The following is a 16,414-nucleotide window of genomic DNA, read 5'->3' on the forward strand; positions in this document are numbered from 1 at the left end:
CTGAGCAAAACAAATAGCTTGATCGCAGTAAGCTTCACAGGTACATGTCTGCTGGTCATAGTAACACATGTGCACACATGTGCACACATTAGATGGCATGGTTTGATCTTTCCCAGAGAAATCATAAATTATAACTACAAATCAAATGCTATTTCTTCTGACAGCCAAATGTTTTTGGATTTCTTTTCTGTCTTTCAAAATGGTAAGTAGCGCTTAAGGGGAAAGCCAAGACAGACAAAGTCAGTCACTAGGATGACACAGAAGATGTCACTGTTGCTCTGAGAAGCTAAGGATTTCATGCCAGTGTAGTTTTCCAGGGGGTCAGCTGACCTTTAACTGAAAGAGGAGAGGGTTGGTTGTGTGGGGATATTCTTTCTAAAAACTATTTGGGGGGGTTAAAGCTAATATTTTGATGTTGTCCTATTCAATGGCAGAACATAAAGTGCCAAAAGATTGTAAAGAATCCATCAATACTTGTAGTCAGGTGGCTTCCCTTTAGAAAAACTACATTATTCAGAGTGAAAAATGAATTAATTAGAATGCCCTTAGGACACAGAATCTGCTTAAGTATGTTAGTGGGAAAGTTAATTAATCACTGCAGAATAAGAGCCACAATAGAGCACATGTGTTAATGCTTGGGGTTGCCACACTTTCGCCATGATTCTCTTCCTTTCACTTATGAGACTGTTCTCTTGATGGCGTTTTCCCCTGAAGCAGTTTATACATTTTATGGTTTATCTGAGACCTTCTGTCTTTCATTAAGATATGTATTTCTGCAGCTAAAACATGAAAGACCGTGGTGAGGAAAGAGGTGTGTGAAGCATCACTTGGACTCATTTGCATTTACTTTCAGAAAAAAAAAGCTTCTTAGGCATTCTGAAGGGTCCTTTTCTGTTTGGAAAAACTGTAAAATACTCAGCCTTAATTATTTATAGATAGCCTTTGAATTGCCAGTGGATGATTTAAAGGGACTATCCCATCAACTTTACCAAAGTAATGAGCACGGAGTAGCTTAAAGCCACTGTTACTATTAGCAGTGCCAACCACCAACTGATTTTAATTAGATTTAACTTTTGCTCTTGATGTAACACAACTTGGCTGTGCTGCCTCCGATTAACAAAGGACCATTAATCATTTTATGTAACAAAAGAACAGTGTGGGCCCGCACTGAAAGCATTTAATAGAGGGGTTAAATTTGTGTGTGCTGAAATAATATTCAACTAAAGCATAATTGAATCCTGGCCAGTGGCAGAGGAAAGTGATATCCCGGGAGGACCCTGAAGCTCCCTAGAGCAGGGTTGCTCAGCCACAGCGCTATTGACGTTTGGGGCCAGATAAAGCTTTGCTCTGGGAGGCTGTCCTAGGCACTGTAGGATATTTGGCAGCATCCCTGGCCTCTACCCACTACATGCCAGTAGCACATACCACCACCATCACTTCCCTCCCACCAATGTGACAAGCAAAAATGTGTCCAGACATTGACAAATATCCCAACAGAGGGGAAGGGCACAGTCATCCCCAGTTAAGAAACACTGCCCCAGAGTAAAATGCAGCTCTCACCTTCTCCTCACTGTCTGGCTGATTTGGTTTCATTGTATTCCACTGTGGCTTGCCCCCACACCATGTTGGGGCACTCAGACTGAGCAGCCCCTTGCCTTATAAGCAAGAACGTAATCTGGCACTCAAAGTCCCAGTTTTTCCCACTCAGCCTCTTCAGTAGGACTCCGATATTTGCCCTCTGCTTTTTAAAGTTTCATTGTAAGTAGGGGATATGGCTCCACGTTTTTCTTTGGAATAGCAGTCAGCATGGAGTATACATTCCTTATTTATTTTCAGTCTTTCCCTCCAGAATGTGAGTTCTGCCAAGACAGCAGATACTTTTGCTGGTTTAGTCCACTGATGTGGCCCTGCTGCCTAGAACAGTGTCTGGCCCAGAGTAGATGATAAATACTTGAATGCCCAAATAAATGCAATGGTAATCATCAAACCTGACTCCTGACTTCTTGCCAGTGTTCTTGCTCAGTCTTGCTCAGTGTCTGAAATGACATTTTTTCACCTGTTAGGGATTATGTCAAGGTCGCTTATCTTCTTCCTTCCTCCTCCTATCTTGTTCCCCAAGCTGCTTTTGTCCCCGTGTAGCTTAATGATGTGGAAAAGTCATGTTGCTGGGACCACTGTCGGTGCTTCAGGATCTTAGAAAGCTGTTCCACTTCGTCTGTTTTCTTTTCTTCCACTTTCCCCAGCTTCGCTTTGATGCAGTTGGTCTAATTGCAGTGCTTATCTTTGAACTGCTTTTTAAATGACCCCTTGTTAGGGCTATTTAACACTAATGGGCCTTCCTCTGTCATGAGAACTTTTCTCCCCCAAACTCCAGTTCTTATGAGAAGAGCACAGCTGTATGATAAAGCCTTCATTAAAAGATTCCTTAATAGAGTTAACTGCCTTTCCTTGACTGCGTAATCAACGGCTAATGAAATTGTCTTGGTAACAAGAGCTAGAGTGTGTTACATCCTCTCCTGAGACAAAGTGGAAAGACAATGGTGTCAGCCTGAGAAGACGATTGATTGTTCACAGTTTGAATTTGATTGTTCTTAAGGAGAACTAAACAAGAGATCATCTGCAGCTTCTCTAAGTGGATTTTATTCTCTTGGAAGGTTGCTGTTTTGCTTTTCACAGAAGCCAAGCATATAAATACCGTGCTTTGTTGCTCAAGAATCAAAGGGAGTATCAATATGTTTTTAGTATCATAAATGATACAGCTTGAGGAGTACCTGGATGAACCCCCATGCGCCTTTCAAGGTAGGTGTAGATTAAGACATTTCATTGGACATCTTCAAAAGCTTTTTTTTTTTTTTTTTTAACTGCAGGAGGGAACCCTCGAGGAAGGTTTGCCCTGGGCCTGGTGCAAAGTGAGTGGAAGGTCTATGTGAAGAGGCCTCTAGATAGAGAAGAACAAGACATTTACTTTCTCAATATCACTGCCACTGATGGGCTGTTTGTCACACAGGCCATGGTGGAAGTGACTGTCAGTGATGTGAATGACAATAGCCCAGTGTGTGATCAGGTGAGATTGGGGGATAGGGCTCTATTTTTCCTCTGCTTCTCCAAAATTAAAACCCATTTCACTTTTCTTCTTAAGGCCAGGCAAACTTCTGCTCTTATCTGCAATTGAGTATAAGAGGGTAGGAGATGAAGTTTAGGAAGAAATATTGAAAACATGAAAAAGGCATAGGTATCAAGATCAGATACCTAATTTTGTACCCTGCCACCCCCCACCAAAAAAAAGTATCTTAAATAATTTTTTAAATAGATCATAAAGGACTTTAGGACTTATTCCATTTGAATCACTGATGACATAAAAGAGAAATGGGCCCCTCTCCAGGATGTTAGCTTGTTTATGTAAGCTTACACATTTGGTTAGTGGCAATGTTGGTGCTGCAGGCTGGTCTCCAGGCTCCTTAGGAAGTAGTGTTTCTACTACTATACAAAACATAATGCCAATGCAAGGTACAAGTACTAGCTTTTATTTTCTCTCATACTGAAATTAAACCACTATTATACTTTTCAATCATGTGGACCAAGAGACAATATTAGTGTCCTACAGGTTAAAAAAGTATTGCAAATAGATTTAATCTCTCATAATAATGCCAAATGCTGGTAGTGGCTCTTTACAGAGTTGAAGAGAATTCCTAGGACTCACTGGGGCTCAACTTAAAAACAGACAACCATGGTCAATATGTGTTGTGTGTCACGGTTCCACAAGACTGGGGTGTTCTTCCGTTTTCTTTGTTGTGGTTCTCTTAGCACTTGGAATGGTACCTAACACATAGTCGATGCTCAATAAATATGTGTTAAATGAATGAGCATGGGAGTGGCAGATCAGCAGATATACTGTGTTTCAAAATATATTGTAATATGCTTCTGTAGTGAAAGGAAAAATAACAAAAGCTAAATTATATAAATGAATTTATAAATAAATCCTGTATAATGCTAAATATGGTAATTGTCCCTACAAATACTAATTTTATTACCTTCCTTCACCTTTATCAAGGTTGCATATACAGCATTACTTCCTGAAGATATTCCATCAAATAAAATCATCCTGAAAGTCAGTGCAAAGGATGCTGATATTGGATCCAATGGAGATATACGATACTCACTCTACGGATCTGGAAACAGTGAATTTTTTCTAGATCCAGAAAGTGGTAAGCTGAAATTTATTCTCTGGGTAAATGTCATTGTTAATCAATGAGAGAAGTTAAACTCATGTGGTCTCATCACTAGTAAATAGTTAGTTGTGTACTTCCTCTTGTAGGGATGGAGAGAAAATTTCTCTTCCATCCTTTCTGAAGGTTTGCTGAAATGAACTGACAATAGACAGACTAACAGGAGAAAAGGCATACAGATGTACTTATGTACACATGGGTACCACACCCCCCAAAATAAGAGACTCAAAGAAGGACCAGACAGTTAAGGCTGTTGCTAGGGGAAAGGGAAGTTGGGGAACTGTGGGCAATTTTAGAGGGGTGGTCAATGATTTTTAGAGGAAATGAGTGGACCTGGAAGTCACCCATTATTTTGTAAATAATTCTCTTATGAAACTCAATGGAACTGGCAAATTTGGGGAAGGTGAGGGACTGGGCTGACTGTGGACAAAGGTTGTCTAGTTGTGCATATAAAGTCTCCTGGCTAATCTCTCAGAGCTGCCCTCAGAAGAACAGATAAAAAGTCAGATAAAAAGTTTCTCTGGACATGGTGATGACTTTTAGTCTCTTTTCTCTTCTCTGGTGGCCAACATTTCCTGGTTATTTGATGAGATTTCTATGGAGGGAGGATCTTAAGACAAATGCATTTCTTTTGGAAAGAAGTTTTCTTAGTCAGGTGAGGAAATTTCAAAGAGCATCCCACCTGCACTCGGGAGAGATGAGGGGAACAAGAGAAGGTTTGAAAGTTCTTGGTTCTGAGGCAGCTTTAAGGCCTTCCAGATTTTTTTAATTCTAAGTGCTCAGCATGCCAAAGCACCATACTTTGGGGTGTCATTCTCTGCATCCCAAGAACATGATGCTCAGTATCTTCGACTCTAAGAAATTGTAGGAGCATGTCCAAATATGGGTGCTCTGGACCACGAAAACTTTTTATTTTCTTTGTAAAACTCTTCCAGACTTTACCTACATTTATTAGCATCAAGTAAGCAGACATCTTTGTTTGCTTCTCTTGTTTCTCATAGCTGTAAGTTTTAAGATATATGCTTATAACAGGTATAAACGAAGTTATATCACAAATGCAGGTTGCCATGAAAATCAGACAGTAATGCATAGGAAGGAGAGTTTTTCTCATTTTGAAATGTCTTTAGTGTCCCTTTCTGATTCTTATTAACACAGTTGTCTAGTTTTTATTAAACTTTCTTGCCTAGTTTCTCCAGTCGTGTGAACCCTCAGGTTCTCTTGCTGTATATTCAGGCAAAGTTGACAAGGTACAAGGTTATATAAGCTAAAGGCAGATGCCTGCATTAAAGACCAAAGCTGATTTAAAAGCCTTTTATCTGGAGGCAAATTATTTTAGTGTTGTGGATTGGCTGACCCATCCAATGACAGTTTTTTAATTTAAGTGTAAGGATTGGCTAGCTTGCATATTTCCAGTGTGGTGTTAGTCCTAGTGAACAATAACTGTTTAGTCCCCACAAAGGTAGTGGCTCCTCCCTGACCCACTCCCATGTCAGTTGCACCCTACAGAAAAGCACTGACTTAGCTACGTGGGAATATACTACTCAGCTATATGGGCCTGGTGATTATTTATTCAGTAGGTAACATTTATTGGGTAGCCAGTAGACATAAAAGCACTTTATGGGATGTTTGTGGTAGACTCCAAGATAAACAAAATAAATCATGCTCAAGGGATATTGTAATCCAGTAGGGAAGACAGGCACGTAAACCAATAATAATAATGAAAGGTACAATGAAATGAGTGTTCAGGAGAAATATAAGCAGAGCTGTATCTGGGCACAGAGGAAGATGTAACTAATATTCTGATAAGAGGAAAAAGTAAACTGCTTAAAGGAATAACTAGCATTTGAACTGAGCCAGGATTCTCAGTGACTTAAACAGGACACTACAAGTTATAGGAACAGCATGAGCAGAGAGCATAGTGATCCGGGTAATGTCACATACAAAAGTGGAGGGAATACTACTTTAGGCCAACAAATTGTGGAGTGCCTTGAATGTCCCAATGAAAAGCCACTGGGTGCTTTTTGAGTAGGAGAGGGAAATGATCCAACCTGTGTCTGAGAACTGGCTGGCCATAGCCAGGAAGCTAAAGGAGGAACTGCCTTAATAAATGTAGGTAGCTTCATCCAAATAATACCTACTAATTTTATTTAAGAGTGGTAATATTTCATGAGTCATACTTTCCACCAAATAACATTTATTCAGGTTTGTCACTGTGTTTGTTGTCATTATCTTCTGAAAATTAAACAACAAAGAAATCTGCACAGAAGCTGGTATTCAGCACCAATACAGCTGTTCCAGTGGTTAAAGTACAGACGTAACATTACTCCATGCAGGATGCTAAGGAGCTGCTTTTCCCTGCTCCTCAAGTTTTCTACCACTTGACTCCTCCCGGGCAACCTCAGGCCATTCCACAATCCTGCAAGTTAAGGGTCAACCCTTGCACAGTAGGGGTCCTTCAGGACCCTGCTCCCCACTAAATCCAGCCTCTGTTTTCATTACCTGTTTTCCTATAAATGATGAAGTAAAAAGTTGACTATCTGGAGGCAAAGAGACTGCTCTTCTGGGTCTAAGGGTTGTTGACAGTATTGACCATCAGAGAACTAGAGATGCCAGTCCATTCTCTGTGTGTTTTCTGGGCGTATAGCAGAAATCCCGAGACTGATCTCCGGAGTAGATGTTAAGAGGTTTAAAAAGGTTTGGGGCTTCTCCATGTAGCCGAAATAAAGAGGCTTCTATACTAGAGGTTTCAAAAAGGGATTAATTAATTCAAAGGTCATATAGCTGTTTTGTTTTTGCATCTAGAATCCCATACATTTTCCCCTGATACCTAAAATTGTTGAATTTGCTACATTTTTAAAGTATGGGATACTTGGGCCAAATGCCGTTAGTCCTTCCTACGTTGAGAATTCTTTATATAATTGGTCCTCTGCTCTGCAAAGAAATACAGTTTTTAAAAAGTCAGACCAATCGTGCTGCCATTTATTTTCACAGGCGAGTTAAAAACCTTGGCTCTGTTGGACCGGGAGAGGGTCCCTGTGTACAGCCTGATCGCCAAAGCCACTGACGGGGGTGGCAGATTCTGCCAGTCCAACATCCACCTAATCCTGGAGGACGTGAATGATAACCCCCCTGTGTTTTCTTCTGACCACTACAATGCCTGCGTCTATGAGAACACAGCCACCAAGGCTCTGTTAACCAGAGTTCAAGCCGTGGACCCCGACGTTGGTAAGTGGGGTGCAGGCATCGCCCTGTCACACACTGAACACTTTGTCTCCAGGTGCTGTCATTGCTTTAGTTTTATGAGAACCTTCATCAGGCCCCTGAGTTCTTTACCATGAGAACGTGTACATTAAACCCCATTTCAGCTATTTAGCTGATACACGTCATATGCATGAGAAGGCTCTGCAGGTTGGCCCTCCTCATTCTCGAGTTTGAAGAAGGGATACTAAGAAGTCCTTTACCTTTTAGCAAAGGGGTTTGAGTTGGTTTGTTTGGGTTTTGTTTTGGTGTCTTTAGGTTTTGACCTTTTGAATAAAAATGATAGATTTCCTCCTTGTCTTTTCCTCCTGAACATAGTCAAAGGCTATGTTGTAAAGCAGGGGGAATTCATTTCCATTTCTATGAAGAACTGGGTCACATGCTTTAGCCGAAATATGACAATCTCGATTGAATATAGTGCCCCATAGTGCAAAGACTAATTACTAAATGTACTGCCAGTCCAATGCAGATTTTTTAAACTGCCATTTTCCAAAGCATTTTTGTCACATATAAACTGACATTGCTCAGCAGAGTAGGGGTGGGGGAGATAAGGAATTAGAATTGAAAGTTGCTAATAAAGTTTATGTTCAAATCCACTTTACATAATGAGATGGTGAGCTAGAAAAGACTGGAGTTAATTGCTAGGTAGACCTTCCGAGAATGCATAAGTTATTGAGGTGACTGCATGATGGAATATAAATACAAAAGGGCATATAGACGGCCTCTCGGTTGTGCATTTTAAGAGCCGTAAATCAGAGTACTAGGGAATGATGAGGTGTGTCTGCTATGCTAAACAGGCCTTTATATAATCTAGTGTCATATCGCTTAATTCTGAATTGAAAGAAAAATTATTGGACTAACAGAAAAGTAAATACATGATAATTAGTTGAAAACAAACGTAGAGCCCAGGATCTTTGCGTATTTTCCCTTAGAGAAATTAGTGGCTACAATTTGAATTATTGCTCTTACCCCATTAGCATAATTTTCAAGGCTGAGAACCAACCTTTTAAAACTCTACATATTAAAGAGCCTTGTGAAAAATGGCAAACAAGAAAGATCTCTTATTGATATATATTTATGTAATACCTACAAATAGTCTCTTTTTTAAAGGAGGATTAGAAAACATTCTCTGGACTCTTATTAGCTGATGACTTTGGGGAAAGAGAACAGAATTAATGGAAATGAATCTCTTAATCATTTTAAATTTGATTTTGCAAGTATGTAATTAGGCCATAGATGAAAATTTGAAAGCTGGAAGGTTAGAATTTTTCTCCTCACTCCCTTCATGAAGGAATTGAGGCTACTAGGGACCGGACATGGACGTCTGATCGGTGCACAAGGTGTTGTTTGGGACAGTGCAGGGGTGGAGAGGGGTTTTACTGACTCACAGATGGTGTGTTTGGAGCTGTTTTGCAAGTTGTGAAGAACATGATGTGTCCTCCTTTCACTTCTTTTGAGTCAGATGGCCAAGTTGGGGGTTGAGGAGGAAGGAATGTCTAGATTGTGGGCATTTCACAGGGCAGGGCTGATAAAGACTTTAAGGAACCAAAACCGGAATGAGGATCTTACCACCCCTTCATCTGCTCATTTTCTGATGATGAGTAAAAGGCTTGTATTCAAAGCTTCAAATAGAGACAGAGATTATAGGGTTACTGCTGGCATCTATGTATGACGTACAGTCACCAGGCCATTGTGTCAGCCACAGGAAAACTGTGGCATAAGGTATCAATTCTAGTTCATGTTCTCCGTTTTTGTAGATCTCTTTTAGCTCTAAAAAGTAAAGGAACTAAGACAGCTGGGGAAGAACAAATGAATGTTTCTAACACCACAAACTGAGCACCTGCTACGCCTTAGGCAGCCTGCTGAGGAAGTGGTTGTGAAGGTCTTGGTCAGAGTAGACAGTGGATTCCAGTCACAGCAGCGTGAGTCTGATCTACAATCAAATGAACGCTGACATTCTTCAGAATCTCTGGGTACCAACGATTGGTGACTTAAGACATTTTCTTTAGTGGCCTGATCAGAACACTTACTACCTCAAGAGTGACCATTTCTCCCTGTTTTCTAAGAGATTACAAACCAGCGTGAGCCATGCACTGAGATTACCAGGTTGTTGAGGGTGGAATTTATCTTGGAGCCAAACTGAACCTTTGTCTGGAAACTGAGTTTGCACATGAATGGCCATTGCACACAAATCTAGCTTTCTAGTTTGGCCAATACAGTGTTCAAAAGGGAGGCCGAGGTAGGTGGATCACGAGGTCAGGAGTTCGATACCAGCACGGTCCGTATGGTGAAACTCCATCTCTACTGAAAATCCCAGGTGTGGTGGCACGTACCTGTAGTCCCAGCTACTCAGGAGGCTAAGGCAGAAGAATCACTTGAACCTGGGAGGCAGAGGTTGCAGTGGGCCAAGATCATGACAGAGTGAGAGACTGTTTAAAAAAAGAAAAGTAAACTTAGAATTATAATAGCTGTCAATATTAAAAGTCAGAATTTTATTAGAAATTTAGATTTCCAGCATTTTGGATAAAACTACAGCACTGAGAAGACTGGCAATTCTAGGCGCACAGGTCCCACATGGCAGGAGCTAAAAAGCAGCTGCATCCTTGACGCTGGCCACAGCACTAACCTTGCCTCCTGCTAGCCACTTGACTTACATGTTGATACGGTTTGGCTGTGACCCCACCCAGACTGCATCTTGAATTGTGGTTCCCATAATTCCCATGTGTCATGGGAGGGACCTAGTGGGAGGTAATTTATCATGGGGGCAGTTCCCTCATGCTGTTCTCATGATAGTGAATGAATTGTCATGAGATCTGATGGTTTTATAAGGGGCTTTTCCAAACCCTTTTGTTGGCACTTGCCCTTTCTGCCATCATATAAAAATGAATGTTTGCTTCCCTTTGCCCTTCCACTATGATTGTAAATTTCCTGAGGTCTCCCAAGCCATGCAGAACTGTGAGTCAATTAAACCTTTTCCGTTTATAAATTACCCAGTCTGTTATACCTTTATTAGCAGCATGAGAACAGACTAATACACTTGTGTTACCTCCTGACCTTGTTTTCAGATCCTTCTCTCATATGACAAGGAAGTGTCTGATTTTTAAGCTTTTTATTTTGAAATAATTACAGGTTCACAAGAAGTTTCAAAATAATATATAGGAAAGTCAAATGCCCCTTCCCCCAGCCCTTCCCCCGGTGGTAACACCTTGCCTAACTATAGTATGCATCAGTGCTAGGAAATTGACCTTGATACAATCCAGAGTTCATTCAAATTTTGGTGGGGGGGGTTGTATATTTCTATGCAATTTTATCACTTGTGCAGCTTAATGTAAACACCACATTCATCCATCACATGCCTCCCTCTTGCTGACCCTTTGGAGCCACACCCACCCACTCCCTGCACCTTCCCAGTCCCTAACCCCTGACAACCACTGATTTCCATATCTATAATTTTCTTATTTCAAAAATGATATTTAAATGAAATTATATAGTTTGTAACTTTTTGAGATTGGTATTATTTTTTCACTCAGCATAATCCTCTTAAGATTCATCTAAGTTATCTAATTGTTTTTTGATCATACTGAAGATCATTGGCTTCCTTTGTGTAAATGACAGGCGTATTTGGTTCATGAAACTTCTTTGGTTAAGCACATTGCTTTACCAGAAGTTGTGAATTATTCTACCAGTGCTCTGATCTGAAACTTGTGTCCCGCTAAAATTCATATGTTGGAACCCAGTTCCCAATGTGTCCATATTAAGAGGTGCGTCCTTTGGGAAGTGATTGGGTCTTGAGGGTTCTTCAGTGCCCTTATAAAAGAGGTTTGAGGGAGACTCTTTGTCCCGTCTGTCATGCAAGAACACATAGTGTCTGGTGGAGGCCCATTTCACACAGAACATGCCCCTACCAACACCAAATCTGCTGGTGTCTTGATCTTGGACTTCTCATCCTCCAAAACTCTGAGCAGTAAATTTCTGTTGTTTGTAAATTACTGAGTCTCAGGTATTTTTTATAGTCCAAACAGACTAAGACAGCCAGCAATTGACTACAAAATATACTATTCATTATGAATTGCAGAGAAAAGACAAGGATATAATCTGAAATCTGACTCTATGACTTGCTAAACCTTCATATCCTGATTTAATAAATTTAAAACATATGATTGCTTTTGGCCAAACAACTCTTTCTATGAATCACTTATAATGAACTAACATTAATGCTGGAGTGATTGCCTGGGTCAAGAATAAAATAAAAACAGAGGAAGATAATTTTACACCCATTTTATGAGTTCTAAGAAATACCATGGCAACTCTCTAGATTTTAGCATTAAGTTCTTATTTTTTTTCTGTCAAATGGAAATATCTTTGCTCCCATAAACTGGTGACATGACTTTATGAACAAACATTTATAAAAATGTAATCCTTTCAGTAAAGATTGAGGAGACTTTTTGTTGTATTATCTCTTCAAGGTTATTATCTTAATATTTAGTCAACCTCTCAAGCATAGGATTTGTTCCCAGGTTCCTGATTTTGAAGGTTTTCTAAACAAGCAAAGAGAACATGCAGTGATGAGAATCAAAGCTAAAAAAAAAAAAACTATGACCATTTTAGGCAAAGAAACTTGAAAATAAAATGTAAATTTGTACTGGAAAATATGCTGTAGCCCATGATTTATTAAAAGGTCAATTTCTAGATACTTGAGGTGTGAGAGGTCATGTTTTTCCTCTTATGGATCAGGGACATAAGCAAGGAAATGTTCTAATGAGCAATTTACTTACTCCTTTCCTGTATGATATCCCCTACAAGGTTTGAAATTTTTCTCAAGGATTTCACAGACACTTGGAGGCTCAGAACATGCATTGCAGTTATTTTCCATTTAACAAATATTTAATGAACAGGTAGGTAATAGGCACTGGGGTAGGAATGGCAAGTTCTCAAAGATGAGGAATGTGCAGTTACAGGCCTCAGGTAATGTGCAGAACTTAAAGGGTGAACAGTAGTAAAATGAGTAGCTGTTAAAGGGAACACACATACCATTAATAACTAATGGACACAGGGATGGGAACGTTACACACTGGGGCCTGTTGGAACATGAGAGGCAAGGGGAAGAAGAGCATTTAGACAAATACCTAATACATGTGGGGCTTAAAACTTACATGATGGGTGGATAGGTGTAGCAAACCAGCATAGCACATGTATACCTGTTTAACAAACCCATATGTTCTGCACATGTATCCCAGAACTTAAAGTCAAATAAAATGTTTTAAAAAGCACATTACCCAGAATGAAATTTTGGAAAGTCATCCTCAGCTTCCTCCATTTTGTGCTGGCATTCACTATAATGGTGTAAGCTTGCTATCCACGTTGGGAATTTGTGTAGTGAGTATTTTATAAGGGAGATAGCATCCTGACCCCTGCAGTTTGCTCTCGTGGGGGAAATACTGGAATGAACTGGGTTTTCCAAAGCATAGTACTTGTCAGAGGAAGTACAGGTCTGGCCCCGGGTCATGGGTACCATTCGTGCTGACAGCATAGCTGCCTATGAAGGAGGAATGTATTTATTTGAGAGGAATGTGCACAAAAGTGGCCACTAACAATTGTTAGATGGAGATCTTTCTGACCACTTTCAGTTAATCTATCCAGTGGTCTTCTTGCCTCTTCTGACTCAGCTCAGCCTTTTCTGTCTGCCACTCTTTGAGAGCCATGAACTGAGACTTGGCGAGAAAAACTTGGAGGTGACAGAAGTCCACTGGAAATGTGGACGAAATGCTGCAACTCTAGTTGAAAAGCATCTCACATGCCCTGGGTTCCCAGTTTCCTGCACCTTCTTGGGACAGAATCTGAGGAAGTATTGCTCAAACCAATCTGTAAGAATCCACAATGCTTATCTATACCTGGAGTCCTAGACACTCCACTTTAAATTCGATAGCCAAAGCGAAGTTCTAATTCCCTGTGATGCTGTTTGATGTCCAATCTTCTGTCGTCTCCCTCCTGATCTCCTGAAGGAAAACAAGTATACATTCAGCATTTACTCTCTGAAACTCTATAGTCTATAAGGGTCTTGACTAAATATACTGCCTTTGCACTGGGCCCCAAATGCAAAAGAAAAAAGGCGTATGTCACGGAAGAGGTGAATCCTGAAGCAACCCTTTTCATGGCCATTAGTATATGAGTGTGTGGGACAGAGAAAAGGGTCAATCTGTGACATCTGGAAGAAAGCGGCTCTGTCCATGTCTTCCACGGTGGAGGCATGCAAACATCCTGCCATTTCTCCCTTTTAGGATATTCTAAGTAGACAGCTTCCCTGCAGCTTCATCCGTCAGCTCAGACAGCACCCCTGGGATTCTCCAGATGCTGGAGATCAGGCCACAGGGATATCCCCAAATGTACCCAAGAAACACATCTAGTAACTGGATTGATCAAGAGCCCTGATGATTAGTGACCTGGGACCGGTCTTTGGCTTCCCTGAGCCTCTAGTTTCTTCTTCTATAATGTGAGAATGACAGTAATGTTCCCTTTGCTAACCCCAAAGCATCAGTGTGAGGCTGGCCCAAGAGTGAATGAAAAGCACTTTGAACTAGTAAGGCCACATTTTTCCTCGTTGGAGTTCAGTCTCCCTGTTCTGAGCTCCCACGCATGTCCCGATTATCCTGGCAGAGAGCTGCATGCATGTTTCTTCTGTACTAGTCTTGAACCCTCCTAGGCAAGCTCGGTACTTAATAAGAACTTTAAATAATAATCATAATATGGCTAATAACGTCTGCTTTCAGAGCTTCTGCTCCACTTCAGGCACTGTGCCAAGTGCTTTAGATACATTATTCCCATTTCTCATAATAGCCCTGCAAGTTAGCATAGTTTTTCGTTCTATTTAATATATGAATAAACTCAGAGGGGGTAAGTAACTTGCCCTGAGCCATAGCTAGTTAGTAGCAGGGCTGCAGACATCCTGATAGGGGCCACAGGAGGATTGTTTGACAGACACTCAATTAATAGTGATGCTATAGTCAAGGGTAGGACAGTGGTACTCAAAACAGTGGTCCCTAGACCGACAGTCTCAGTATCAACTGGGAGCTTGTGAAAAATCTGAACTCTGAATGAGACTCTAGATCAATGTTTCTGCAACTTCAGTGAGCATTAGAGCCACCTCGAGGGCATATTTAAATAGATTGCTGGGTCCCTCCCCCAGAGTTTCTGACTGAGTAGGTTTGGGAAGGGACCTCCTGTTAATTTGCATTTCAGACTAGTTCCCAGGTGATGTTGATGCTGCTGTTCCCAGAACCAAGCTTTGAATATCACTTGCTTAGGGATTCTTAAAATTTTTATGTCACAAATGCCTTAACAGTTTGGTAACACCCCTCAGAATAATGATTTACATCTCACAAAATAGAATACAAAAAGTTACAAATAAAATATACTTGTCTAAGCATTATTTTTAAGTTGATACATAGTAATATGAGTTTCTTTTTATATAGTAACAAAATCTAGTACAATAGGTCTAATAACTCCCATATTTCAAGGTAGTGGTGAGCAAAGGTAAGTAAAATAGCCATAAAATAATAAGAAAATGCCTGATTTATATTGGTTACAAAACTACAGGTCCTGCTCATACCACAGTAACTTGTTGCCTACATTTATTGTAGAATATGACACTAAAGCCAGTTAGAGGTTAATGAAAATAAAGATGCCAATATTCCTCCCTTATAGTAGCAGCCTCTAAGATAATCCCAGTGATTACGCACCTCCTGATATTCACACCCCTTCCTTTGAGAGTGGGCTGGACTTACTGACTCACTTCTTTTTTTTTTTTTTTTTTTTTTTTTTGAGACGGAGTTTCGCTCTTGTAACCCAGGCTGGAGTGCAATGGCGCCATCTCGGCTCACCGCAACCTCCGCCTCCTGGGTTCAGGCAATTCTCCTGCCTCAGCCTCCTGAGTAGCTGGGATTACAGGCACGCGCCACTATGCCCAGCTAATTTTTTTGTATTTTTAGTAGAGACGGGGTTTCACCGTGTTGACCAGAATGGTCTCGATCTCTTGACCTCGTGATCCACCCGCCTTGGCCTCCCAAAGTGCTGGGATTACAGGCTTGAGCCACCGCACCCGGCCACTGACTCACTTCTAATGACAGGATGTGGCAGAGGTGATGATATCAGTTCAGAGATTAGGTTGTAAGAAGACTGTGGCATCCATCTTGGTCATGCTTCTGTATTAGTCTGCTCAGACTGCCATAACAAAGTACCTTAGACCAGGTGACTTAACAGAAATTTGCTTTCTCACAGTTCTGAAATTTGGGAATTTAAGTTCAGAGTGCTAGCATTGGTCAGATTTTGCTGAGGACTCTTTCCCTGGTTTGTAGAGAGTTCCTTCTCACAGTGTGTTCATATGGCCTTTCCTAGGTACACCTGGTTGTAGAAAGACCTATCTTTCTTTCCTTCTTATAGGCCACTAACCCTATCACATTAGGACCCACACACACACCCTTATGATCTTGTTTAACATGAATTACCTCCTAAAAGCCTCATCCCGGAAGCAGTCTCAGTGAAGATTAGAGCCTCAACACATGAATTTTAGGGGGACAGAATTCAGTCTATAACACTCTTTCCTACTTTCTGTCAGATCACTTGCCCCAAGGGAAGACAGCTGTGGTATTGGGAGGCAGCCCTGTGAGAGGCTCACATGGTGAGGGATCAAGTCCTAGTGACAACTGCTCTTGAAAATGGATCCCACCCTCCAAACTCCATTTGAGCCTCCAGATGAGACTCCAGCCCTGCCTGACAGCTTGATGACAACCTCATGCAAAACACTGAGCCACATATAACCAGCTAAATAATGCTTGGATTCCTGACCCATGGAAACCATGAAATAATAAGTCTTTGTTGTGTTATGCTGTTAAGTTCTGGGGTGACTTGGCGTGAAGCAAGAGAGAATGAGTATA

General features: G+C 40.9%; 1 protein-coding gene across 2 annotated transcripts in view; it reads left to right on the forward strand.

Annotated features, from left to right (window-relative positions):
- Positions 1 to 16,414, forward strand: part of FAT3 (FAT atypical cadherin 3) — a 532,147-nt gene that overhangs the window by 433,880 nt on the left and 81,853 nt on the right. For both annotated transcript variants that reach the window (XM_064365390.1, XM_064365391.1), the window contains exons 10-12: positions 2,868 to 3,064; positions 4,052 to 4,205; positions 7,218 to 7,451. In XM_064365390.1, the coding sequence (XP_064221460.1) occupies positions 2,868 to 3,064; positions 4,052 to 4,205; positions 7,218 to 7,451 (585 nt within the window). The remainder of the gene's footprint in view (positions 1 to 2,867; positions 3,065 to 4,051; positions 4,206 to 7,217; positions 7,452 to 16,414) is intronic.

Source organism: Aotus nancymaae, unplaced genomic scaffold, assembly GCF_030222135.1.
Source record: "Aotus nancymaae isolate 86718 unplaced genomic scaffold, 86718_ANA_hifiasm-v0.15.2.pri h1tg000059l, whole genome shotgun sequence".
In the NCBI taxonomy this organism is placed as follows: domain Eukaryota; kingdom Metazoa; phylum Chordata; class Mammalia; order Primates; family Aotidae; genus Aotus; species Aotus nancymaae.